The following is a 23,928-nucleotide window of genomic DNA, read 5'->3' as shown; positions in this document are numbered from 1 at the left end:
AGACTCCTCCCTGCCAAGCATCCGGGGGTCTTTGAGATCTAGTGAGAAGTGCTGGGTTTGCACTCACTGCCTCTCTCTGAGCCTGTCTCCCCACAGGGTCAAACAGGGGGGACCACTGACCCTGTGAGTCTTTCCCACCACGCGGATCATATGCAGTCCATGCACACAGGCTGCCCTTTGGATGAACCAATCAAAAATGTTCGTGTTATCACCGTCGTGTTTTAAAAATGAAATTTAAACACCAAATAAAATGCTGGGCACATTTTGCAACAATGATAACAGCAGCAAGAATTTTACCTCAACTTTTACAGATTTAGGGGCCACAAAACAGGGACGCCCCCCGGGTGGGGTGCGTGGACTGCTGCCCCCCAACGCCTCTCACCTTGGAAGGACGCCATCCTCCGGGCGCTGGTCAGTTGGTGGTGGGTGACCATCAGGGCCTGTCTGAACTTCAAGTTGGTCTCCCTGGTGATGAGAAGGGGAAGGAGGTGATGATGACACCCTGGGATGACGGCTGCCAGCCCCCTTCCAGCCCCTCAAGCATGTTCACTGAGCACCTACTGTGCGTTAGCTGCCTGCCCATCAGAAGGCTGAGGCCCAGAGAGGGAGAGAGCCTTGCCCGAGGCCACACAGCGCGTTCGCCAAAGGGCAGCGGGTAGAACCTGGCCCCCCTTGCCCTTGGGCGCACAGTAGGGCCTGCGGAACGCTGGCTCACAAAGGCTCCCTCTGTGCCTGCCCGCGGCTTATTCTCGTTACCCCTGCTGGCCTCCCCGCCTTCCCATAAATGCTCACGGGACAAATGACCAAAATATCTGCATGGGCTTGGCTTGTTGGGCCAGGCCTGTGGCACTGGGAAAGAGGAGCTCCTCTGGGCCTCACGCCCAAGCCCCCCAGCCCCCTGGTGACACGTGGCTCCTCACCCATCGATGTCAGCCGTCTCCACATAGCACAAGCTGCTGGGCTCCGTGCTGGCTAGCAGCAGCAGGTCAGCCTGCGGTGGGGGCAGGAGACCGCATTGCAACAGGGGATGGGAGACCCCGGGCAGCGCTCACGGGGAGGGGAGCTCTGGGCCGGGCCACCACCAGCTCACCGGGACAATGCTGTCCCTCCTGAGGCGGACCACGTCTCCCACGTGCAGATTCTTCCACTTTTTCTGCGTGAAGCTGCAGGAGGCAAGGGGTGAGGGGGACCCGCTGCACCACCTCCTACTGGGCCCAACCCCCAGCTGGAAGAGCGGAAGGTCGGGGTCCCCACGGGACCATAGCTGGGTCCTGGGGGGTGCTCTACCTCTGAGAGTTCCCACCTCCAGGCCTTTCCTCCCACCTGTCTCTCCCTCTGCAGCCTGCAAAGCCCAGCTCAGCAGCTGCCTCCCCCAGGAAGCCTTCCCTGGCCTCCCACCCCCCTCCTCAGGGGCCCACACCCCTGTCCAGTGACCTCCAGGGTCCCATATCCAAGTCCTTTTCACACTTTCCTGCCCTCCCCTTTGGTTGAACTCTAAGCTCTGCGTGTTAGCAACACAGTCCAGGCGCCTGATAAATGCAGGCCCCGTCCTGGAGGTCCAGGAGCACGGAAGGTGATGGACACTCTGCTGGGCACCCCGCACTGCCCTGGCTGACCCCTGCCTGTGCTAGAGCATCCTTGCCCCCAGGTGGACAAGGTTACAGCCACTGGCCTCACCTCTTCCCCATCAGGACCTGGCAGGGTCTGTTGTTGATGGCTTTGTCGCTCCTGTGTCGCCCCTGGGCCAACAGACAGTGGATCAGGGAGATGGCCCTGCCTCCCTCGGACGGCCACACCCTGTCCCTGCCCCACTATGGTGACTGCCCAGCAGAAGTCTCACTGGCACACCCCGCACCACACCACACTGTGTCTGTCCTGGGAGCCCTGGGGTGGGGGCTGCAGGTAAATTGTAGTCGGCAGAAGAAAAAAGAGAGATTCTGCCTGCCGTCTAGAGTGGCTGTCAGACCATGCACCCAGCACGGCCACCAAAGCACAAGACAGCCACCACAATGTGACCACAGAGCCCACGGACACCTGCCCAGCACAGCCACCAAATCACAAGACAGCCACAACAATGTGACCACAGAACCCACAGACACCTGCCCAGCACAGACACCAAGTCACAAAACACCGACATGATGTGATCCCTGAGCCCACAGACACCTGCTCAGCACAGCTGCAGGAAAACCAGGAGGACAACTCCCACCTACAAGTCACTAAAAGTGACGTTCTCAGGCCCTCAGCCACCTGAAGCTCCGTGAAGCCCAGCCCTCCTGCCCACACCAGCCCAGGGCTCTGCGGACCTTGCCCTGACCTCCCGTCCCCCGGCCACCCCACCTGACCCCACTTACAATGTCATCCACCAGGTCACGGGTGGCACGGATGAGGACGAGGCAGAGCAGTGGGGCGAACAGCGTGACCCAGGGCAGCGTGGAGACCTCAGGGATGCTCTGACACGGATGGGGAGTCAGGCCAGCCAGACAGCGGGGCCACCCTCCGTGTCCTTCCCGGGCCTCCCCCTGGGCAAACTCCACCCTCAGCCTGGCCTCCTGTGACCCCCCCACTGACCACCCCAGGTCCAGCCATTTCCCCACACCCCACACCTTGGGACAACGCCCCTCTAATCCTTCCACCTGCCTGGAACTTCTGTCCAGGTCTCGTCTCCTCAGACAACTCCTTTCTGTTCTGTGCCAGCACCCATGTCACCTCCTCCAGGGAGCCCTCCCCGGCCCCAAGCTTGTCCCTCCTCAGGGCTTTGGCCCTCACTGTCCCCTCCCACCTGTGACTCTGTTCCTCCTGGTCTCCTTCAGGTCTGAGCACTATAGTCACCTACTCCAGGTGGCCCCAGGTGCCCAGTGCCCAGCCTAGGGCTGGCACACAGTAGGCACCTCACTGGTGTTTAGTGACTGGAGGAGTAGAAACAGGTCTCACTTCGCCCGGGACAGAATGAAAGGCTGGGTGGGGCCGGGTGCCCTGGAAACAGTGCCCACTGCTGAGAACCACATGCCCCCGTTGGACACCGGCCCAGGCACCAGAACGTGGCCGGGCAGGACCCGAGAACCCACTCTGGACCCCTCCTTCCTCCTTGCCCTTGGAGGTCAGCTCGGCAGGCAGGGGCCACAGGAGTCGCGTGGCTGAGGCCATCAGCCTGGGAGGGGCTGCGTCTTTCTGAACCCCCGCCCCGTCAGCAGGTGCCAGAAGAGTAGGGTGAGGTGCCCTCCTTGGACCTGGAGGGTCCACTCATCCACTTTCATCGTTCCATATATATTGAGCACCTCCTGTGTGCCAGGCCCTGGGCTGGGCAGTGCAGACCCAGCAATGAAGGTCCCCAGGGCCCTCCCAGTGTGGGGAGCAGGAAATTCACCCACTTGTCACACAGACAAATATATAAAGCTGCCCTGGGTGGACGGAGCTATGTCACCAGGGCGGTCAGGGAGGGCTTCCCACAGAAGGTGACACTTCTGCTGCAACCTCCAGGACCAGGACTTGGCCAGGGGAGGAGCAGGCCCCCACGTGGACCATGTCCCACCTGCAGGATGATGACGAGGAGGAAGTACAGGTTGGACACGCGATGGAACTGCTCGTACAGGTTCAGTGGCAGGAAGGAGAAGACGTTGTACTTGGCCGTGTGGATGACGTTGGTCTGCAAGGAGCGCCGCCTGCGTGGGGTGCTGCCCAGCTGAGGGCCCCCGCTGCCAGCCCTGCCCTCCCCAGCCTCACCCTGCATCCTCTGGGGCTGCGGGTGCGAGAGGCCGTGGCCAGCATTAATTAAGCATCTACTGGGCCAGTGCTTACTGAGCGCCTGCTGAATGCAAGGCTTTGAGCCAGCATTAACTATCTAATAAATGCAAGGCCTCAGGCCAGCATTTACTGAGCACCTGCTGAATGCAAGGCTTTGAGCCAGCATTAATTGAGCCTCTGCTGAGTGCAAAGATTCATCAAGTGGTGACCCCAGGATTTCCCAAAGTGAGACACCCATGATGATTTTAGGGAGGGCCCTGATGGACACACTGCACTTTCAGGGCTGTGTAGTAACTTACCCTAACGGGCACTGGAACGGGGCAGAGGAGACGCACATAACGCATGCACCAAACCCGTGATTTGGTTAGAAGGGGTGCTACAACCAAATCAGGGGCAATCAAAATAAAAATATCAAGCAAATACAAGTACAGGTGGAACCCCGATAGTATAAAAAAATACACTTGTGAAGGTTAACCCTGGTGGCTGGGGGGTGGGGAGGGGACCCCCATTCTGCAGAGGAGGAAGGGGGCTCGGGGGCGGCTGTGGGGCACAGGCAGGGGCTTCCCACCTTGTACTTCCTCCTCCGCCAGCACAGAAACACCTTCTCCACCTGCGCGTGGTAGGCCCGGTTGTTGGCCCTTACCTCCCAGGTGAGCGCTGGAACGAGAGCCGGGTGTAAGCACAAACACACCTAACGACACCCCAGGGGAGAGCCAATGGGCCCTGTGGGACCCAGGCGCTGGGGACACCCAGTTCGTGCCCAGAGATGTCGGAGCCCATAAACAAGTGGGAGGGCTGACCTGGTCCCTGCATACAGTAGGCGCCCGCTCATGCAAGCAGATCTGAAGAGCAGCTCTCCCAGCCCCAAGCCAAGACAAATCCCTACGCTCAGAAAACAGGCCCTGGGAGAACCATTAACATTCATTCATTTTACACAAGGGGTAAACTGAGGCTCTGTACTAGGCTCCCAGGCGTCTGAGGCCACACACCCAGCCTGGGCTTGCACCCCCAAATCCTGAGTCTACCATTTAGTCATGGGGTTTGGGGCTGCTTGTAACCAGACGAGAACCCCATGCAGTCTGTCCTACAGGTTTGGAGGGGTGGTCTCCCCACTCCCCCACTTCAGCCATGTCCCTACACTCCGTAATGCCGGCTTCTCCCTCCCAACTGCACCCTTCCTCAGCCCCAAGACATCTACCTGAGTTCCTGTCATCTTCAAGACCTTCTCCATAGGTAACACTGCCCATGGGAGTAGAGCTGTTGGGGGAGAGAGTCCCAAGGTCAAACCAGTGGCCCCAAAGCTTGCCAGATGTGGTCCATTACTCTGCCCTCAAGGAACTCATGACCTAGGGGTCGACCCTCTCAAATGTCACCTCCCACATCCAGCTGCAGCCTCCTCCCTGGGATCTGAAGGTCCAGCCACTGGCTGTGGGTCTTTCCCCAGACACCCTCCAGACCCAGGGGATCCCAAACTGATCCCCAAACCTGCAACAGCCCACATCCACCAGCCTCCCCAACTGGTGACCTGCGGTTGCCTGACCTCCCCACACTGCAGCCAGTCACCCAGGAGGAAGGATTCTACCACCTGACACGCCAACCTCCGGCCTCTGCTCCTCACACCCACGGCCGACCCCGGTCACTGGGGTGACCACCCCCACCTGCACCTGGTTTCCCTGCTGCCCCTCCTGTTAGGTGCTCAACCTGCGTTTGTTGACTGACTAACTGGGGCCCCAGAGTTACATGTGAAATGTCAAAGCAGCGGTAGATGAGGGTCAAGCTGCTGCGAGGTCTGAGAGAGGACCAGGGCAGATCGGGACAGGATCCAGCCAGGCACAGCCACCTCTGGAGGGGCCGTGAACCGTGATGGGAGAGAGAGAGGCAGACACAAAGCCTTCCGAAGAGCCTGGAACCTTCCCCACTAACAGGTTCAGGAATGTCAGTCTGGTTCTGCACCAGGGGGCCCTAGTCCAGCCCTATGAGGCTGTGCAACCACCCCCAAGCAGCAGCCCTCAGCAGCTCCCCAAATGACCCCACCCCACCAGCACTCTAGTGGCTGCCTCCTGGCCAAGGCCCTGCCCAGGCTGTTCCCTCCACCAGGAGCACCGTCCCCCACGCCTGCTCAGCGCCTCCTCACCGTTCTGGCCTCAGTTCGTACAGCCCAGCCCGTCCAGGCTGGGTGTCACGCCTCCTCGGGGCTTCCTCTCCACCTTCAGTGTCCCCCATCCCAGCTCTGACCACCTTCTCTCCTCTACTTTCCCTGTCTTGGTCGCCTGCTGAACCCCGAAACTCCCAGGGCAGGGCCCGCTGGCGTCTGAATCATCAGTGTCCCCAGGGCCTGGGGGGGCAGGGCCTGGCTCAGGGCCAGCTCAGGTGCTCCTGGGAGCCAGTGCCCATTCAGCAGATGAGGTAAAGTGAGGCTGAGGCAGCGGGGCAGAGGAGGGGCGAAGGAGACCCCGGTGGGGTTAGGGGAGCCGACCGGGGATGCGGGGGATGCCCAGGTGGCCGGAATCGATCCCAGGTTTATCCGGGGGGCAGAAACACACGTGCACAGCTAGCCGGAAGGCCCCGTTAGCCGGAAACCGCCCTGCCCTCAGCCCGGCCGTCTCCATAGAGGACGCACGGCCCTGGGAGCGTCCGCCGCTCACCTGCGCGGGCCGAGGCGGGCGGGGCCGGGCTGCCTGGGGCGGGCCGCCGGCGTCCGGGGCTGCGGAGGCGGTGGGGCTGTTACCCGCGCGCCAACCGGCCGGGAACGGGCGGCGCGGGGGCGGGGCCAGGGGAGAAGGCGGGGCCCAGCGCCGGGGTGGGGGCGGGGCCAGGGCCAGGGCGGGGCCGGACTTTGGGGCGGGGCCAGGTAGAAGGCGGGGCTGGGAGGGTATTGATGGTGCCAACGTAGGGGCGGGACCAAGATCTAGCGGGGGGCCCTGCAGGGGGACGGGGATGCAGGGCTGCGGATGGGGTGGGCCAGTGGGCTGGGCTTGCATCTCCGGGTGGGATTGGGCCGAGGGGTTGAGCTGGGCCTGGGTGGGGTCTGGTCAGGCCAGGACGGGCCTTGCGGATTGGACCGGGCTGAGATTGGGAGGGGCCCGTGTGGGTCTCGGAGAGGGAGGCAGGGCGCGCAGGTCAGCTCAGGTACGAGGGCACGTGTCTGATCCGTGTACCAGGGTTCGGTCACTCATTCATCCCGTACACATTAGCCGAGCACCTCCTACGCGCAGGTGCAGTGTTGGACGCCAGGCCGGGGCGGCGGTGATAGCCACATCCTAAGGCCCGAAGGACGCCCGCGAGGTTTTGTCCGTGTGCACCCACACTGGGGGGGTGGCGGGGGCTCAGGGGGGCCTTCCTGAGGGAGGTGGCCACCAGGGTCAACGTCCAGGCCCGAGATGGGGGGCTTGAGGCAGGGTGTGTGGGGAGGGGCTGCTGAAGATAGGATCCCCCTGAGAGTGGGGCTCCCTGAGGTGGAGGTTCCCAGGGGAGGGACAGCCTTGGGGACCCAAGGGAGATGACTAGGCTCCATTTTGAATATTTTCACTGTTAGGAACCCTCTGAAGCATGAAATTAGGAAGGTAGTGGACTCTTTCCCCACCCTCACCATCACTGGCTCCCACGCCCCAGCCCTGGGGTCCCTGTCTCTGGCCTGGCCCTGACCCAGCAGACAGGGGTACGTGTGTCCACCTCTGTTCCCCATTCTCTTCCTTGCCCGGGGCTGGAGCCTCTCTGGGGCACGAGCATCATCCATCAGCAGATGCTAGGTGAATGAATGAATGAATGAATGAATGAGTGAATGAATGAGGGTGGTGGTGAGGAAAGCACACAGGCCCCAACCTCTCCCATCAGAGCAGCAACCTCCTGCAGGCTCTTGGTGATCACAAACCCACGCACTTTTCTCTGGAAGCCCCTACTTCAAGCCTGCTTGACCCCTGGTAGGTGCCAGGAGAACCTCTCCTCCTTCCATTCATTCATTCAACAAACATTAATCCAGCGCCTACTGGTGGTTATGAGAAAGACCCGGGGTGGGGGGTTGTTTGAACAAGCTGTTCTAAAATCCTCTAGAAGAGACCTTATTGGGTAGGGCTATGACCACATTCCCCTTCCTTGTCCTCTGTAGGGGTAATAACAGTGGAGACAGGAGCTTCTCAAGCAGAAAACAGGGTGTGCAAAGGCCCCAAGGCCTCCAGGGCCTGCAGACCGGTTCCACGAGCTGAAAGAAGTCCCTTGAGGCTGGAGAGGCTGGCCAGCCTTGGGGCCCCAGGCTACCAGCCTGGCTTGTAGCATTCTTCCCGAGCTCCCCAAATGCCTACAACCTCTGGGAAGGGGAGAGGCAGACACCACACAGAAACCCACAGAAACAGGGCTTCTCGTGAATATACCTGTACCACTTAGAGACAGTCCGCTAGTCACAACAGCCCCTGAAGGTGGAAGGGCCTGACAACCAAGAGCCCAAGGGTGGAGAGGGCCCTGGAGAGATTCCAAACCCCGTGGCTGGGAAAGGAAAGCCATTCCTCCTCCGCAGCTTTGAGACAGGAAGCCTCTGGAGGAGGGGCCGCCATGTCCTCAGCCCTGGACCCTGCTCTCTTGGCCTTCAGTAGAAGCCTGAGTGACCAGGGTAACAGGGAGCCTCCTGTAGACAGTCTTCCTTCCAGCATGTTTGTACTGAAGCATCAGAACCTGGGCCCCGCACCCCCCAGGGCTCGGTCCCTCAGCCATCCTGGAGCTGAGGGTCCCTCAGCCATCTCCTGTTCCAATGAGGCTCTTCAGCTTAGCTTTTTTACTTTAGCGTACTGAATTGAATTATGTCCCCCCAAAACTCACTGAAGCTTGAACTATGTCCCCGAAGTTTTATGTATTAGAAACAGCCCCCACTGTGACTGTTAAGAGGGTGGGAGGTCCTATTATGGTAATTGAAAAGTGGGGCCTTGAAGAGGTGATTAGATTGTGGGACCATGTCACAGTGAATGGATTAAAAATGGTGCTCAGGAGTGTGGTTCTGAGGGCCTTAAAAGAAGAGCACATGAGAGTCTCTCTCTCTCTTGCTTTCTCTGCTCTGCCATTTTCACAATGTGATACCCTGCCATCACCGCTGCCACCACCAAGAACTTCACCAGCTGTGTTCCCTGGACTTTGGACTTCCCAGCCTCAGAAACTGGAAGCAGTAAATTTCATTTAATTACAAATTACCCAGTTCTGGGTATTTTGTTATAAGCAACAGACATGAACTAATATAAATAGAAAACAGAAGCCTAAACACCCCTGGGCCTCCCACCCCAAGCCAGAACGATTCACCAACAGGGTACAGCTTGGCAAGGCTGCTTGGAGCTGTGTGTGCACTGGAAAGTTTACAGGACCTCCCAGCAGGGCAGCTCACTGGCAGCTCGTGGGGCTGCTGGACCCAGCCCTCCCCTCAGACAAGCAATGCACAGGCGCTCTCTTCACCTGCTTGACCCCCTTGGGCCTTTTCTGCACAGCCCCCCAGCCAGCCTGTGATGGGCAAAGAAGCAAGGGAAGCCACGACTCGACTCCCTTCACAGGACTCAGCCCTGGCTCCACTGTCACACCCAGGGCTGGAGGCACCATCCCCCCGCCCTGCAGAGAGGGAGCTGGAACACCAAGTCCCCAGAGCAGGGGTGGTCCAGGCCCTGGGTGCTGGTGGCCCAGGCCCTGGGTGCTGGGGCCAGGTTTTGTGAAGGCACACAAGTTTCCATTTCTGTTTCCCCGAACTGGAAGGGAACAGTTGGGCCTGGCCACATGGACATGGCCTTCCTGGGGTGCGTGCAGAGGTCTTACCTGGCATGAAGAACTTCACCAGAAACCATGAAGTCTAAAATCCATACAAACATTTATTCTGTCTCTGCCCAGGGGTGGGGGGAGTAGGGGGTACAGACAGCCCCCATGGAGAGGAGGGTGAGGCTGTGGCGGGAAGACAGTGTCCAGGGCTGCTGGGCCCTGGGGGCATCTGGAAGGCAAGGCCCAGGGGCTGGCTTGGTTCTCACAGGTCATGGAAGTCCAGATGGGCTGGGGAGGAGAGTTCTGGAAGCCACGCCTCCCACCCACATGGCAGCCCCAGCCCTCCGGAGATCCAACAGTGGAGTACCAGCCCACACTGGGCCAGAATCTTGGGTTCTGTCTGCGTGTGGCTCCTGGGGCCCCTGGGCTGGGTCTGGATGGTGCCCCAACCCCCGTCCCCCAGGAGCAGAGGCAGCACCAGGGCCTTCCTCCTCTAGGTGGGGGAAGGTAACTGTGCAAGTCATCAAGTTTAAATTAAAAATAATAAAAATAATAATACAAAATAAAAAAGGATAACCCGTCTCAAACAAACCCACAACCCACCTGCCCCGCCTGTCCAGCCTCCACTCCGCATCACTGGAGGGCAGCAGAGGCAGGTCGTGTTCCTCCGGTGCACGCAGGCTGCGGACCTGGCTTGGAGGAGCCAGGATGGTGGGTACAGGCTGGTGCCGGCTGAGTCGGCAGCAGACTCAGGACAGGACAAGGTGTAGGGGCGGCAGGGGTGGGGTCGGGCTCCGGGGTTGGTCTTGGCTTTTTGTTCTCTGGTGCCACCGGCTCATCCCGTCTCTCTTGGTTTTCCGTGTCTTGCAAGGTGGACATGGTTAGCTCTCAAGATTTATTGCACTGTTTTTGGAAGAGGCCTGGGGCTAAGGATGGGCTGGGGCTGCAGGAGAGGCGGGAGGGCAGCGGGCGGGAGTCATCGCTTGGTCTTAGCGTCTTCTCGGATCTTCCAGATCATCAGGTGCATGCAGGCGCTGGCGTCCTCGCTGGAGCTGTGCCCGTCCACTGCAGGGCAGACACGGTCACCAACCTGTCCCCCTACCCCAGGGACAAGCGCCCCATGGGCAGACTGGCTACTCACCATTGTCCTGGATGATCTGTCTGAGGTAGTCGGCCATGAGATTCCGCAGGGAGCGCTTGTAGGGGAGGCCCAGGCGATGGGGGAAGAGCACGGACGTGTCCACCACGGTGCTGTGGATGACCTGCGGGGGACAGGGGAGTCAGGGTGCAGCAGGGTCCCCCATCCCACGGGCCACAGTGAAGCCACCAAGCACCTGCCCAGGCTACCTTTAAGGCCAGCAGGTCGCTCTCCAAGCTATGTCCAATGAGGATGGTGTCGGCGCTGAACATGCTCAGCAGGACGGCCTGGACGTCCCGCAGAGTGATGCTTGTGTCTGCAAGGTCGGCCTCGGTCACCCCAGAAAACCTGGGGCGAGAAATGGGGGTCAGGCTCAGCGGGGAGCACGGGTGGCCAAGGGGTGGACCCCAGAAGGTGGGGGGCGCACCTGGTGTTGTAGTCGACAATCTCATTGTCGGGCTTGACGAAGGTGTCGTACACCACCTGCATCTCTGTGTCCACCACCGTGACGCGGGTCAGCTCCAGGCCGTATGTGGTGTAGGACTACAGGGTGGAGGCCAGAGGGGTGGGACTCGGGCACGCCCATACCACCTCCCTGCCCAGCACCACAGGCCCTGACGGCCTGAGTGAGGTGCTCACAGCACTTCAGAGGCAGCAGCAGCCCCACATGCAGATATAGGGGAGCAGGGTGTGCACTCAGCTCTCCCCACCCAGTGCAGAGGGACCCAATCAATGCCTGAGTACACTCAGCTGTGTGGAAAAGCATGCGTGACGTTTGCCCAGGGCTGGAGCCTGAGGCCCCTCTGCTGGGGCAGATCTGGCGAATCTGACACCTGCCTCTGCGGACAACAGCCACAACCCTGGCTGTCCAACCGCTGGGTCCTAAACCTGCACTGGCTCAAATCTTTGTGCATTGGAGCTGTGATGGCCCCACAGAGCAGCAAGGTCTCTTCAGTCCCCAGGGCCACAAGCCTTCACAAGTGCCCACTGTTGCTGCCGGGGCAACCCCGGGAGCTGGCGGGAAGAGGCAGACTAACCATCTCACAGTCGAGGGCGTAGATTCCTGGGTGAGCATCTTCCGCAAGTTCCTTCTCGAAGGTCTTCACAAACCCTTCGAGGCTTTCCTTCCGGCCATCCTGCACATGTTGCTGCGGGCGTGGGGAGAAGAAGGTGAGGGGGGTGCCAGGAGGACCCGGGGGGGGTAGGGATACCTCAGGAAAAAAGCCAGCAGGCTGGGCCTGTGCACAGGGTTTGGGTGGATTGTCCTGGTCATTACTCAAGCCCATTCACAGAGGAGAAAAGAGTGGCTCAGAAGGGTCAGGGATCTGGCACCAGCCCCACAGCTGGACAGCACCACTGACCACCATGCTGGCAGCAAACCTCAGCTTGGGCCAGGAGGGGGTATAGGAGTTTGTTGCACGATGGGAATGTGGCCCGACAAGCAGGGCCCCAACGCCTGTGAGCTAGTGTGCTCCATGGATGACCTGGGAAAGGCTGCCTGGTTAGAGCATGGCCTTGTAACGCCAAGGTCAAGAGTTCAGATCCCCGTACCTGCCAGCAGCGCCGCCCCCAAAAAAACAAAGGGAAGGGCTGGCCAGGGCCACATGACGGCACCCCTGAGCCTAGGATCCTAGTGACCCAAGACCCCTGACCAGTGAAGAGGAGTCAGAATTGTGTTGAGAACAAGGCAGAGAGCGGCGCTGGAGCCCCAGGACTCACCTTGGCAACTTGGCAGCCGACAGAGCCGATGGCTGCTGAGCAGCACATGTACTGGGTCTCCCAGCCGCCAGCCACTGAAAGAGAGACATCGTCATGGGGCCCTACCACGCCTGCTCTGGCACCACCCGAAGGGGGTTCCTGACTTGCCGGGAGTGGACAGTGGCTTCCCAGCAGAGGGGATCCCAGCCCTAGTCCAGGGGGTGGCCCCTGTGAGGTTGGGGGACCCAGCCCCCGTCCCTGGAGTGGGGGCCAGGCCCTTTCAGGGGGCAAGGATGGGGGCAGGGCTCCTCAGCCAAGGGGCCAAGCTGGAAGCAGGCCAGGCCCTTCCCCAGCAGCTGGCGGTCAGGATAGGCCTAGGCATGGATGCCGGGAGACCCTGCACGTGCCCAGCTGCAGTGCCCCGTGAGGGCAGCCGCCAGCAGCATCAGGCCGGCAGTGGGCTCCTGCGAGTGGGAATGTGGCGCCTGGGAGATCACATGGCACAGCAAACACGGGACCGGGCAGGCCCTTTGTGCCGCTGCCACCAACAGCCCCCACGTTTCTACTTCACACAGAGGACGTGGAGAGGGCAGCTGGGGGGAGGGGGTGTCGGGACCTCCAAATATCAGCATTTGGACATTGTTACAAGGTCTTTGTATTACTTTTGTAATAAAAAAAAGAACAAGCAGAAAGGGTCGGAGTGAGCGGACTGGGGAGACCTTGCCCTCTGCTGGACGGACCCGGGAGCAGGGACCCCGGGCTGGCTCGAGGTCTTCCGGGTGGGTGGGGGCTCTCAGGCCTTACCTCGGTTCCGGCGAAGCCGCCCCCAGTGGTAGTAACACTCCTCGTCGCGGACGCAGCGCCCTGAGGAGGACACGAGGTACTCGGTGCCACAGCGGCAACAGGTTCTGCAGGAGGCTGTGGGTGGAAACAGACAGGTGGATGAGCTGCCGGCCGCACCCACAGCCCGCACCCAGCCCCACCTCTCTCCCTGCCTCTGCAGCCCAGGCTGCTCCCTCGACCTGACGCCCTTCCCTGCACATGCACCCAGCCCTGGTCCTGGGTGCCCAGCCCAGGAGCAGGCACACAGGGAAGACACACACCATCCTTGGGCTTCCTCTCCTCGGCCGTGAAGATGACAGCACCTCCCGGCCGCTCAGCATGCGGGAAGGGGTAGCCGTTCTCCTTGAGCTGGTCCTCGGTGAGCAGGTACTCTTTGAGGCGGCTGTATAGGGTGGCCCCTGCAGAGAGCCATGAGCAGCGGTCACCCACTGCCCGGGACACACCCCACGGCCTCTGCCCCCAGCCTGGCCTGGCGGGGAAGGAGCTCAATGGACTGCCCCTGTGGAGGGGTGCAGGCTGAGGCCGGGAGGGCAGTGTGTCTTTCTCTAATGGCACCAGCAAGAGTGGGCCGGGCTAGACCGGGGAGCGAGGCTCACCTTTCAGGTCTTCCACCCGAGGGCTGCTCGGGCGGCTGAGTGAGAAGCTGGTCTTGGCGGCCAACTTGCCCCCCAGCACCACCTCGTGTGACACAACCCTCCGGCCACTGGTTTCTGGAAGGAGCAGAGGGGAGAGGAGGAGAGGGGAGGAAAGGGAAGGGTAAATTACACGGTTCAGCTCCTCTTTCGGGTGGCTCCCACTGCCCACAGAGTCATGTCCCACCCGATCCAGGACAGGCACCACTTCACAGGCTGTGTCGGGCCAGGGGTCCATGGGGCGGTCACCCCTGCTGTGGAGCAGCCCTGTCCCTACCCTGCCTTGTGTCAGGGCCAGTAGGCCCTTGTGCTGCCCGGAAGCCCCGTGCCCCCACACGGGCGAAGTTCCCACACCTCAGAAGGCGAAGGGGCAATGGCCGGGAGGAAGCAAGCAAGGAACCTAATGGCTTTCGAGGGCTTTGTGCCACCACCAGCTGCCTGGCCTGTGAAGCCCGCCCCGGGCCCCCACAGACGGCAGCAAGAAGCTAATGGGGGCAGCGTGGCAGGGCAGCAGATGGCTTAATGCAGCCTCTTGAGGGCGGCGAAGCGGCATCTTAAGCCCACGCTCCCTTCCTCCCCGAGCTTAATGCACGGGGCCGCCAGCCTCAGCTTTGAAGAGGCTGCGAGCGACGGCGTTAGCGGCAGCCTCAGCTCGCCAGGCCCAACTTGGCTAATAGCGAGAAGAGGCAAGCCCAGCCCACAGGGAAACCTGCAGCCTGCGGAGCCTGGCCAGACCCCAGCAGGGCCCCTGGGCTTTGTGCAGCCTTTGTCTCAGTCCCCCTGGGGTCAAGGCTGTGGGAGGCCCCATGAGCATTCCCGCTCCCGCGTCTTCCTTCCACCCACATGCAGCCCCCCCCAACCCTCCCTGGCCACCCCAGGACTTACTGTTGAGACCTGGCACAGCACTGGGGACCAGGCCCCTCAGCTTCTTGAGGGTGTTCACGGCGACGTTCAGGTAGATGTTCTTGCTGGGGCTGCGGTCATAGGCCACCTTCTCCTCGTTCAGTGCCTGAGGAGGACACGCGTGCTCAGCCCCGGGGCCCAGCAGTGGGGTCGTGAGGGGACCAAAGGGTGGCCAGGGCCAGTTGGGTCTGCATAGGAGAGTGAGGGGCTCAGGAACCTGCGTCTCTCATGGGCAGCCCCGGAGGTGAGACACTAGCTGAGGCCAAGGAAGAGTGTGGTGACAGTCTCAGCCCCTGACCCCACCCAGCCGATGGGTCGCGCAGTCCCGGGCCCCACCTTCTCTATAGCCTCCTGGTTGGAAGAGCAGGACTTGAGGCATTCCTCGATAAACAGGTTGAGATAGCGTTGGCGGATGACAGTGGGGACTTTGCCCCCGAACTCTTTCGGGATAATGGGTTTCTTTAAACTCTGGAGGGAACACAAAACCAACAGGGATGACACACGTCCTGACTGTCTCTCCAGACCCACAGGCCTGCAACACGCAGGGTAGGCCCTGGACTCTCGTTAACAGCATGGTGTGGAAGGGCGAATCAAGACCGGTGCTCCGGCTGGGAACAGATGCACTGCATGTGTGTGTGACATTCATTACGAGGGACACTGAGTGAGGGGACGGGCACGTGGAAGTCACTGCACTTTCTTTTTTTTTTTTTTTTTTTTAAAAGATGACCGGTAAGGGGATCTTAACCCTTGACTTGGTGTTGTCAGCACCACGCTCAGCCAGTGAGCGAACCGGCCATCCGTATATGGGATCCGAACCCGGGGCCTTGGTGTTATCAGCACCGCACTCTCCCGAGTGAGCCACGGGCCGGCCCCAGTCACTGCACTTTCTGCTCCATTTTTTTATGAACCTAGGACTACTCTAAATAAAATAAGTCAATTCACCGAACAAAATAAAATAAAACTATCAGAGAGAACCAGAAGGGAAGGAAAAAACAGGTTGTGCCCATGAGCGTATCTGTGGGCCACCTGCAGGGGACAACCAGCTGATGAGGTGGCCTTGGCGTCCAGAACCTTGCCTGGGGGTATGGGGGGGGCAGCCCACCCCAGGCCTGATTACCTGTAAAGATGGACTGTGAGCAATTCTCTTGGGGGTGATGGTGGTGGTGGTCTTGGACGCCATCCCTGACAACGTGCGTGTCTTCAGCGGCTGGCTGCCGGGCTCGAGGCCATTGGCTGGCTGGCTGCTGCTGGCCGCGAGGGTCCTCTTGGCACCTGTGGGGGCTGGTGGGGTACAGCGGACATGAGCACAGGAAGAGAGAAGGCCCATCACCGAGCTGCGGAGCACCAGGTAGCTGCGGTCGCTGAGCATAAGCAGCACGTGCATCTCCGAGCACAGTGGGAGAGGACGGGCTGCAGAGCTTGCGCTGTGGAATGACATTAGACTCTATCTGCTTTCTGGCAAGTCCATCGAGATGGGGGGTAAACAAAAATCAGGCTTCGGAGGCCAGCTCAGGCAACGTCACCACTGGTGTGGTCCAGCGAGTGGCAATGAGAGTGGTGGGCCTCTGCCACATGTTCCGGCCCCTGACTCCAAGACATTGACGTCTGACAGGGGAAAAGCCCTGGCTCCTAGGCAGAGGACCAGAGGGTATGGGACGCCCCCCAATCTGCTCATTGTGACCAGCCAGCCTGCCCCATGTTCTTCGTCTCCCTTTGATGAGGTCACAAACCGGAGTCCCGCCCTTGGTAGGGAGGGCAGGCTGGAGGGGGGGGTTGTTTCCAAGGGCTGGCCAGGCAGGGCAGCTGCACCCTGGGGTGTGTGTCTGGGTATGGGGTGGAGACTTCTGACCAGCTCTGTGCCTGGGGCTCTGCACTGACAAAGCAGGTGAGCAGGTGAGCCAGACACATCTGTCTGTGGTCTCAGGGCCCAGGCCCTAGATCAGGGTGGCTCTGCCTGGAACCCTGCCTGGCCCTGAGGAGGGTAGTCGGGGCAGTGACTATGGCATCTGCAAGCTGGTTCCTGCCCGTACTACCCTTGGGAGTGGGGTCTGGACACACAAGGCCCCCACCTGCCAGGGGCAGGGAGCCCCCCAGGCCACCCAGGAAGGAAGCAGGTAGGCGACCCACGCCTCTGGCCGTGGGATGGAAACTGCTCAGGATCACTGAGACGCGTGCTGCAGGCGTGTGTGTGACAAGGAGTAGCCCGAAGCATCCAATGGACGGGATTCCTCCGAGATCAGGTGAGTCTGCCCGTATGGCTGCAGACGACCAGCCCAGCAGTTTCTTTCAGGTCCTTATGCTGTGACGACTCCGCCACCTGGCTGTCAGGGACTGTCCCATGCCACTGATTACTAATCAGACGCTCCCAAGTGCAGTAAATGCAGACTTTGGAAGGGTGTAGGTTTCTTGGGATGGACACCCTTCAGTTACCTCCCTTCCCCCTCTGCTAAACCCCAAAAACATCTCTCACTGTCAAGTTACCACTCAGAAGCTCTGGGGAAGCAAGGTAGGGAGGGAGCAGTCAGGACCAGCTCTTCTAATCTAAAGAAGGTCCTCGGCTGCAGGAATGTGACAGGAGGGTTGCAGGTATACCTACATTTGCAGGATGATCCCCACAGCTGGGGCCCCTTTGACCTAATACCAGGGAAGTGAGGGGACCTCAAACCTCAGGGCTACTCCAGGATGGTCTTTGAATCAATAGCAAGGTCCTCCTTGGGGAGTGCTCAGACATGTGGGCCCCCCACAGCACCCCTGAAGCAGAATCTGAGTCTCCACCTGCCTCCAGTGACATGCCCTGGACTTGCACTGCCGTCCTGACCACTGAGGTGTGGCCTGATGTTTAGACAAGGTCAAGCAGGGGAGAAAGTGCCCCTCAGAGTGAGAAGAAAAACAGCACCACCCATGCCTCGATCAGCTGGCTTGATCCCATCAAGGCCACCCCCGGGGCTGGACATCCCGACATCCTCTCTGTTCCCCAGCACCACTGGCTCAGGCCAGGTTCCCACACCCAGCCCAGTCCCTAGCAAACTGCTGGCCCTCCAGTACTCAAGAAGCCTGGGTTGGGCAGGAAGCTGAGGAAAGCCTTGGCCTCCCACTAATGGTCCAGGGAGACTCTTACCCCCACTTTATAGACAGGCAAACTGAAGGCACCAGAGGGTGCTCAGGTCACGTCTCCAGCACTAAGTGGGTGGGCAGGCCTGCCGGGCTGACCTTGGGACACTGCCTCTCCTTCTGCCTCAAGACTCCCCTTTCCCCCCTCCAGTGCAGGCCGAGGGTAAGACCGGGACTTACCTGAGGCCAGGCGGGGGTTAGGGACGTGGGCGATCCTCCTCTTCTCACCAGGGGCTGAGATGTGGATGGAGGAGGGCTTCTCCAACTGCCGTGGGGCGGCCTGCAGCCAGCTGGCGGATTCCCTCTGCGCCTGCTGGGCCCGCAGGTAGCACACCTCCTGGGCTGTGGGGGGCCGAGCTGGGAGCACAGCCGGGCCTCTCCTTGGGGGCTCCGCCTGGGTGACGACAAATGCTGGCGTCTGACTGTACCTCTGATGCACCCAGAGCGGGCAGGCCCAGGCAGGACCCTGGTGAGGCAACACAGCCTCCATCGCCACCACCTGAGCTTTCAGGTACCCTGGCGGGAACCAGCATGATGCTGTGGCCCTCAGGCTCATGCTGCCTTCTGTCCTGCTGTCGCGGCCACTCTGGGTGCCCAGGTCATGCCCACAGCCCTGATATAGACACAGGGCAGGGCGGGAATCCCTGGGCCCGATTGGGTTGGCACTTCAACCCAATCTCACTTAACCTAATCTTCCTCTGAACTCCACCTTCCAGAATCCCTGGGCCCCTCCTCAGGGATGGGTCTGGTGATGGGATCAACTGGAACTCCTGGTTGCTAACCTTGCAGCAGGATTCTCTGACCTGAGCTTTTCCTGTGCTAACTCACAGTCCCCCCACAGAGACCCAACAATCACTCGGTCTCTCAGCTACAGAGGAAAAAACCGAGGCTCAGAGAGGTTGGACAACTGGCCCAGGATCACAGAGCGCACCGGGAGCCAGGGTTTGGGCCCAGCAGGCTGCTGTGTGCTGCAGGGCTCTGCTACCCTGGGGCTGCCTCCCGTCTCCATCATCCCTGCTCTGGGAACAATCTGAGGCTGGGAAGTGGGCAGGATCTGGGCAGTGTTGGATACAAGTTTGCCAAACAAATCCATGAGCAAACAGATACAGGGACCTTGTTTCTGCAATCTGGGGGCCTGGGCCCCTCCCTGGGCCACTTCTCTCTGCCAGTCTCTACCCAGGACCAAATTCCGGCCCCTTACCTCCTTGCCTTGCTTGGACAGATGAGAGATCCTCCTCTTCTGCCCCGGGAACAGAGTGGTCAGACCTGAATGCCCCTTCTCCTCGCTCTTCTCTCCCTTGGGGGGCTGAAACACATGTCCCTTCCTCAACGTGTGTCTCTGCCCCAGGCCTCACTAACCCCACACACGAACGCACACACTTCTCTTCCCCACCCTGGCTTCAAACTGCCTTCTGGCAAGTGGAGAATGGAACTTTCCAGACCCTAAAACTTTATGCCATGGGGGCTGAGGCAGAAGGCGCTCACACATCCGAGGCAGGGAGCACTCTGGCCCTGTCTTGTTTCTCAGCACCTGGAAGACCCCAGCACCAGCCCCAAGTCCTGTGCTACCTCCCGGGCCTCACCAAGGGTGGATTCTGCAAACATGCCTAAGACCACTCATCCAGCTCCTGCCCTGCCTGGCACAAGACTGAGGCTCAGAGACACGTGAATGAGGGAAGGCACCTAAAAGGACCATGCACGCGGAGCTGAGGGACGGAGGGGCTGAGAGTCTCCCACCTGAGCTATGGGAACTGGGAGAGACCTGGCCAGGTCTGGCTTTGTTTGTTTAAGGCGAGCTCCCTCTGGTGGCCAATGTGGGGACACAGGAGACCAAGACCAGGGCTGGCCAAGGAGAGCAAGAGCTCCCCAACACTTGGAGGAAAGGGACGGAGCAGAGAGAGGGAAGGTGGGGCTGGGAGAAGGGGGAAAGGGGTTGGGGGAGGGGGAAGGGGTTGGAAGAGAAGGAGTAGAGGGGCTGGGGGAGGGGGAGAGGGGCTGGGGGAAGGGGCTGGAAGAGAAGGGGGGAGGCGGGCTGGAAGAGAGGAGGGGGACTGGGGCAGGGGGGAGGGGCTGAAGGGGAGACCCCAATACCCCTTTGCTGTTCAGTCCATATGGTCAGTCCGCACGCTGCTGCAGGAACCCGGCCTGGGGGGCCATGAGCCAACATGCTCTTTCTGCACGGGGTGCGGGGCAGCAGGTGACCACCAAGGTTCCTGAATTTTAAGTGCGTTAAGAGGCCACACTGAAGGAATGGTTTCCACCCGTCATCGCGGAGACTCCGAGTCACCAGGAACAGCTCCAGGATGGAAGGTGCCCTCGCTGCGGCCGGCCTGACCCGGGGCCCAGCTGGGCTGCGCGGCGCCCTCACCTGCCGGGCCAGCCGGCCCTTGTCCTCCGTCTTGACGCTGGTGGACTCGTTGAAAATCCGCAGGCACTCCTCCATGGGGTCTGAGTCAAAGTCAACCTCCTTCTCCAGGGCTGAGTAGTCAACATCCTCCTCCGCACAAGCCCCAGCCCCCGAGGAGGAGGAGGAGGGGGCGGGGGAAGGGGGCGGGGGCTGCGAGGCCTTGAGCCGCTTGGGCGGCCCCTGTGTCTCGGGGAAGCCCAGGCTGGAGTCTGAGTCTGACTCTGAGTCTGAACTGAGGCTGGGGAGCGTGGGGGGCCAGACCAGTGGCGCCCCTGTGTCCTCGTCCTCACTCTCGTCCCCGAAGAGGTCCGCGTGGCTCAGGGCCCGCTGCTTCAGCTTGGGGGCAGCCTGGGAGGCGCCCCCATCCAGCGAGCGGGCCTTCCGCTCCACCGGCTTCCCTGACAGGGCCTTTCCGCCGCCCTTCCTGTCCGGCAGCTGGTGGGGGCCGGGGGGGCCTCTGCTGGCTGCCGGTAGCTGCGAGTCCTGGGGCCAGGGACCCCCACTTGTGGGGCCTGGCCGCCTCCCAGGCTGGTCAGGCCTCTCTTTCCCTGAGCTGGCCACTGGGTTGGCCGAAGATGGCTTTTTCTTGGTCCCTTCTGGGCCCTCGGCCTTGTGCCTGGGACTGCCAGTCAGCGGGCTCTTCCTATCCACACGGGACTTCTCCACGGGCCTCCCTCGATCTTTGTCCTTGGTCTTGTCTTTCTTCCGGGCACTGTCCTTGTGGCTGAGGGCTGGTGGTGTCGCCTGCTTCTTCTTCTTGGGTTTTCCCTGCTTGGGGCTGCCCTCATCCTGTGAGGCTCTGGCTAGGGAGCTGGGTTTGGCCAGGGACTCCCCACCCGGGTCCCTGGGAGGTTGCCCGAGGTCGCCCACATCGTACTGCACAGCCATTTCCTTGGTCTCACGCAGGCTGCCCTCCTCGGGCTCTGTGCCCTCCTTAGGCGAAGGCTTCCTGGGGGCCTTGCTCTCAGGGCTGGCCCCAGCTTTTGGGGGGCTGGCCGAGGCAGGCCCATCATCTGGGGCTGTGGCAGCATCATCTTCCGAGTCAGAGAACCGGGCATCACAGCCGCCAAAGGGATCACAGGGCTTCTTGAGTGCGGGCGTGTAGGGCTCACTGCCGCGAGAACCACGGGGCCTTTTGGTGGCCCTCTCATCCCTGAAGCTGGCCCTGCTGAGGTGCCGCGCAGAGTAGTTGGACAGTGGGTCATACTCCAGGTCCGTGGATGGCTTGGAGTTGTCCACCACATACTTGCCACTGGCGACAGGGCGGCCATATCGCCGGGGCTGGCTCACAGCCTTGGGGACATACTCCAAGGCGCCACCACACCCTCCACCTCTGCCGGGACCCCTCTCCAAAGATGCCAGCAAGTACTTGCTGCCCAGCTCGGCAGGGGCAGCCAGTGGGGTAGGCTGGTAGCCAGTGTCAGAGGTCAACAGGCTGTGGCTGCCGAGGTTATAGTCAAAGGCCAGCGGGAAGCTGTCCTCGTCCAGGCCTGCGGTGGGGCTGGTGGCAGGGTCATGGGGTGCCAGGGCGGAGGCCTCACCCGAGCTGTACTCGCGGGCCGTCTCCAGCAGCTCCTGGTAGCGCCGCTGCTCCAGCTCCACCTCGGTGCGCACAGCCTCGATGGCCTGGTTGACCAGCTCCAGCTCCAGGATGTCTGAGCGGGGCTCGTCCCCCCGACCCAGGGCGCCATTCTCCCTCTGCGTGGCGGGCTTGGGCAGCTCAGGGTTGTAGGGGTCGTAACCCAGCCCTGCGAGGGGAGAGAAAACCACCAATGAACAGGCCTGCTGGAGGTGAGCCCACACCTGTGAGGAACTGCCGCCACCTCGGCCTCTGTGGGGATGAACAGAGAATCAGCCTTCCAGAACTTACCATGCACCCAGCTTGCCTTGGCCCCCAGCAGACGCCCCCAGAGGACTGACACCTCCCCACACTGTGGGCACAACCAGGGTCTCGGGGACAGTGACAGCTATGTGGGTCCCAGGAACTTCCTAGCACAGTTCGTGGAACTGGCACAAGGACCGTGCCAGGGTGTAGACACCGCAGATGGGAGCTGGCTGGGGCAGGGGGTGTGGAGCTCTGGGCTGGGCTGGTCACCAGGGCCTGATGGTGTTGCCCACCCAGCACTCTGCTGCGGGCACTGCTATGCCAGAAATCATGAGTTCAGGGCTCTGCCCCCAGGCTTGTCTGCCTACAGAGACGTCCACCAGGCTGTGTCTGCATCAGGGAGAAAACGGAGGCCACTGAAGTGTCCACTGCTAAGTAGGGCCTGGTGGACAAAGGACACGCCTGTTCCATGGACTATCCCAGGAAATCCACACACTTTTTAAAGGAAAAATATCTACAGTGTGATCCTATTGATGTAAAAAAGAAAAAATATTGTATGTTCAAAGAATGTACAATATTTATAAAACACCATGAACTAGGGTGGACGGTGGGGGAGGGCAAGGCATACCTTTAGCATCACTCAATCAGCATGACCTTTTTTTTTTTTTTCGTGGCTGGCAAGTACAGGGATCCGAACCCTCAATTCTGGTCTTATGATACCTTGCTCTAACCAACTGAGCCAACCAGCCAGCCCAGTATTATATCAACCTGCACAGTCAACTTGTACATTATCTACACAGCTCTAGGGCACCATCTACCAGACTAGCAGCAACGCCGGCATGAGCTGCAGAGTCAAGGGAGACTCACCTGTGAACAGCGCTGTGGAAATTCTAGATAAAATATGAGCAAATATATAGTCCCAGGAAATATTCAATGTTACACCTTCCATGTTCAAATATTTTACCCCAGAAATTTAAAGACAATTCACCACTAGAAATTCTATTGAACTGAAGTCTGTACTATCTCTAAGAGAGAGTCAACAGAGTTGATGCCCTGTGGTAGGCTCAAAAATGGCCCCCAAAGATGTCCTGGAACCTGTGGATATGTCACTTCCCATGGCAGAAGGGACTCTGCAGCTAGGATTATGTTAAAGACCTTGAGATGGGAGGTCATCCTGCATTACCCAAGGGCCCAATGTCCTCACAGGCTCCTCATCAGGGGGAGGCAGGAGGGTCAGAGGCAGAGACTGGAAGATGCTGCGCTGCTGGCTTTGCAGACAGAGGAAGGGGCCACGCATCAAGTGCTGCAGGCACCTCTAGAAGCTGGGAAAGGAGGACACGAGTCCTGCCCTGGAGCCTCCAGGAGGGACCAGCCCTACCCACACCTTGACTTTAGGACTTCTGACCTCCACAGAGAATCAATCTATGTTGTTTTAAGCCACCAACTTTGTGATAATTTGTTACATCAGCCCTAGGAAACTAATATGCACCCTAAAAATGTAAACTTTTATAAGGAAAAGTTTACCATAAAGTCAAGACACAAACAGGAGAAAACACGGTATCTACAACTCACATGACGAAAAATCCTCACTGGTTAGAACACAGTGTCATAACACCAAGGTCAAGGTTCGGATTCCCGAACCAAAAGAAAAATAAACAAAAGAAAAATCCTTGTGTTCTTACTACACAGAGAACTCCCACCTGTTGATAAGAAAAAGACAAAGGGCAACAGAAAAGGGACGGGAAGTGAACGGGCTACTGGGGAAGAGACATCAATGGCCATGAAGCCACCAAGTAAATGTATGACTAAAGGATGATTGTGTGAGCTTTTCTGAGCGGTGACTGTAAACCCAAGCAGGGTGCCAGGCTCCGCCGCAGCCTCGCTAGCCACAGGACGGGCTTCCACGGAG

General features: G+C 60.1%; 2 protein-coding genes across 2 annotated transcripts in view; both read right to left on the bottom strand.

The window, feature by feature from the left end:
- ATP8B3 (ATPase phospholipid transporting 8B3) overlaps positions 1-10,301 on the bottom strand; it is a 26,659-nt gene extending 16,358 nt beyond the window's left edge. Inside the window, 14 exon segments of the mRNA XM_063109958.1 lie at positions 383-465; positions 921-991; positions 1,091-1,163; positions 1,678-1,739; positions 2,352-2,450; positions 3,530-3,643; positions 4,310-4,398; positions 4,940-4,998; positions 5,876-6,002; positions 6,038-6,117; positions 6,214-6,769; positions 6,951-7,081; positions 10,066-10,194; positions 10,294-10,301. Of these exon segments, the coding sequence (XP_062966028.1) occupies positions 383-465; positions 921-991; positions 1,091-1,163; positions 1,678-1,739; positions 2,352-2,450; positions 3,530-3,643; positions 4,310-4,398; positions 4,940-4,998; positions 5,876-6,002; positions 6,038-6,117; positions 6,214-6,769; positions 6,951-7,081; positions 10,066-10,194; positions 10,294-10,301 (1,681 nt within the window).
- The window catches only part of REXO1 (RNA exonuclease 1 homolog), a 27,836-nt gene continuing 13,465 nt past the window's right edge, over positions 9,558-23,928 (bottom strand). Inside the window, exons 2-16 of the mRNA XM_063112555.1 lie at positions 20,156-21,942; positions 18,989-19,093; positions 17,968-18,181; positions 15,794-15,957; positions 15,013-15,144; positions 14,659-14,782; positions 13,738-13,851; positions 13,402-13,539; positions 13,103-13,216; positions 12,320-12,393; positions 11,638-11,748; positions 11,028-11,143; positions 10,810-10,948; positions 10,604-10,724; positions 9,558-10,527 (exon numbers count right to left, since the gene is read on the bottom strand). Of these exons, the coding sequence (XP_062968625.1) occupies positions 10,439-10,527; positions 10,604-10,724; positions 10,810-10,948; positions 11,028-11,143; positions 11,638-11,748; positions 12,320-12,393; positions 13,103-13,216; positions 13,402-13,539; positions 13,738-13,851; positions 14,659-14,782; positions 15,013-15,144; positions 15,794-15,957; positions 17,968-18,181; positions 18,989-19,093; positions 20,156-21,942 (3,542 nt within the window). The 3' untranslated portion in view covers positions 9,558-10,438. The remainder of the gene's footprint in view (positions 10,528-10,603; positions 10,725-10,809; positions 10,949-11,027; positions 11,144-11,637; positions 11,749-12,319; positions 12,394-13,102; positions 13,217-13,401; positions 13,540-13,737; positions 13,852-14,658; positions 14,783-15,012; positions 15,145-15,793; positions 15,958-17,967; positions 18,182-18,988; positions 19,094-20,155; positions 21,943-23,928) is intronic.

Source organism: Cynocephalus volans, chromosome 10, assembly GCF_027409185.1.
Source record: "Cynocephalus volans isolate mCynVol1 chromosome 10, mCynVol1.pri, whole genome shotgun sequence".
NCBI classification, from domain to species: Eukaryota; Metazoa; Chordata; class Mammalia; order Dermoptera; family Cynocephalidae; genus Cynocephalus; species Cynocephalus volans.
Note: the sequence above shows the minus strand (reverse complement) of the source record. Positions and strands in the feature narration are given on the sequence as shown.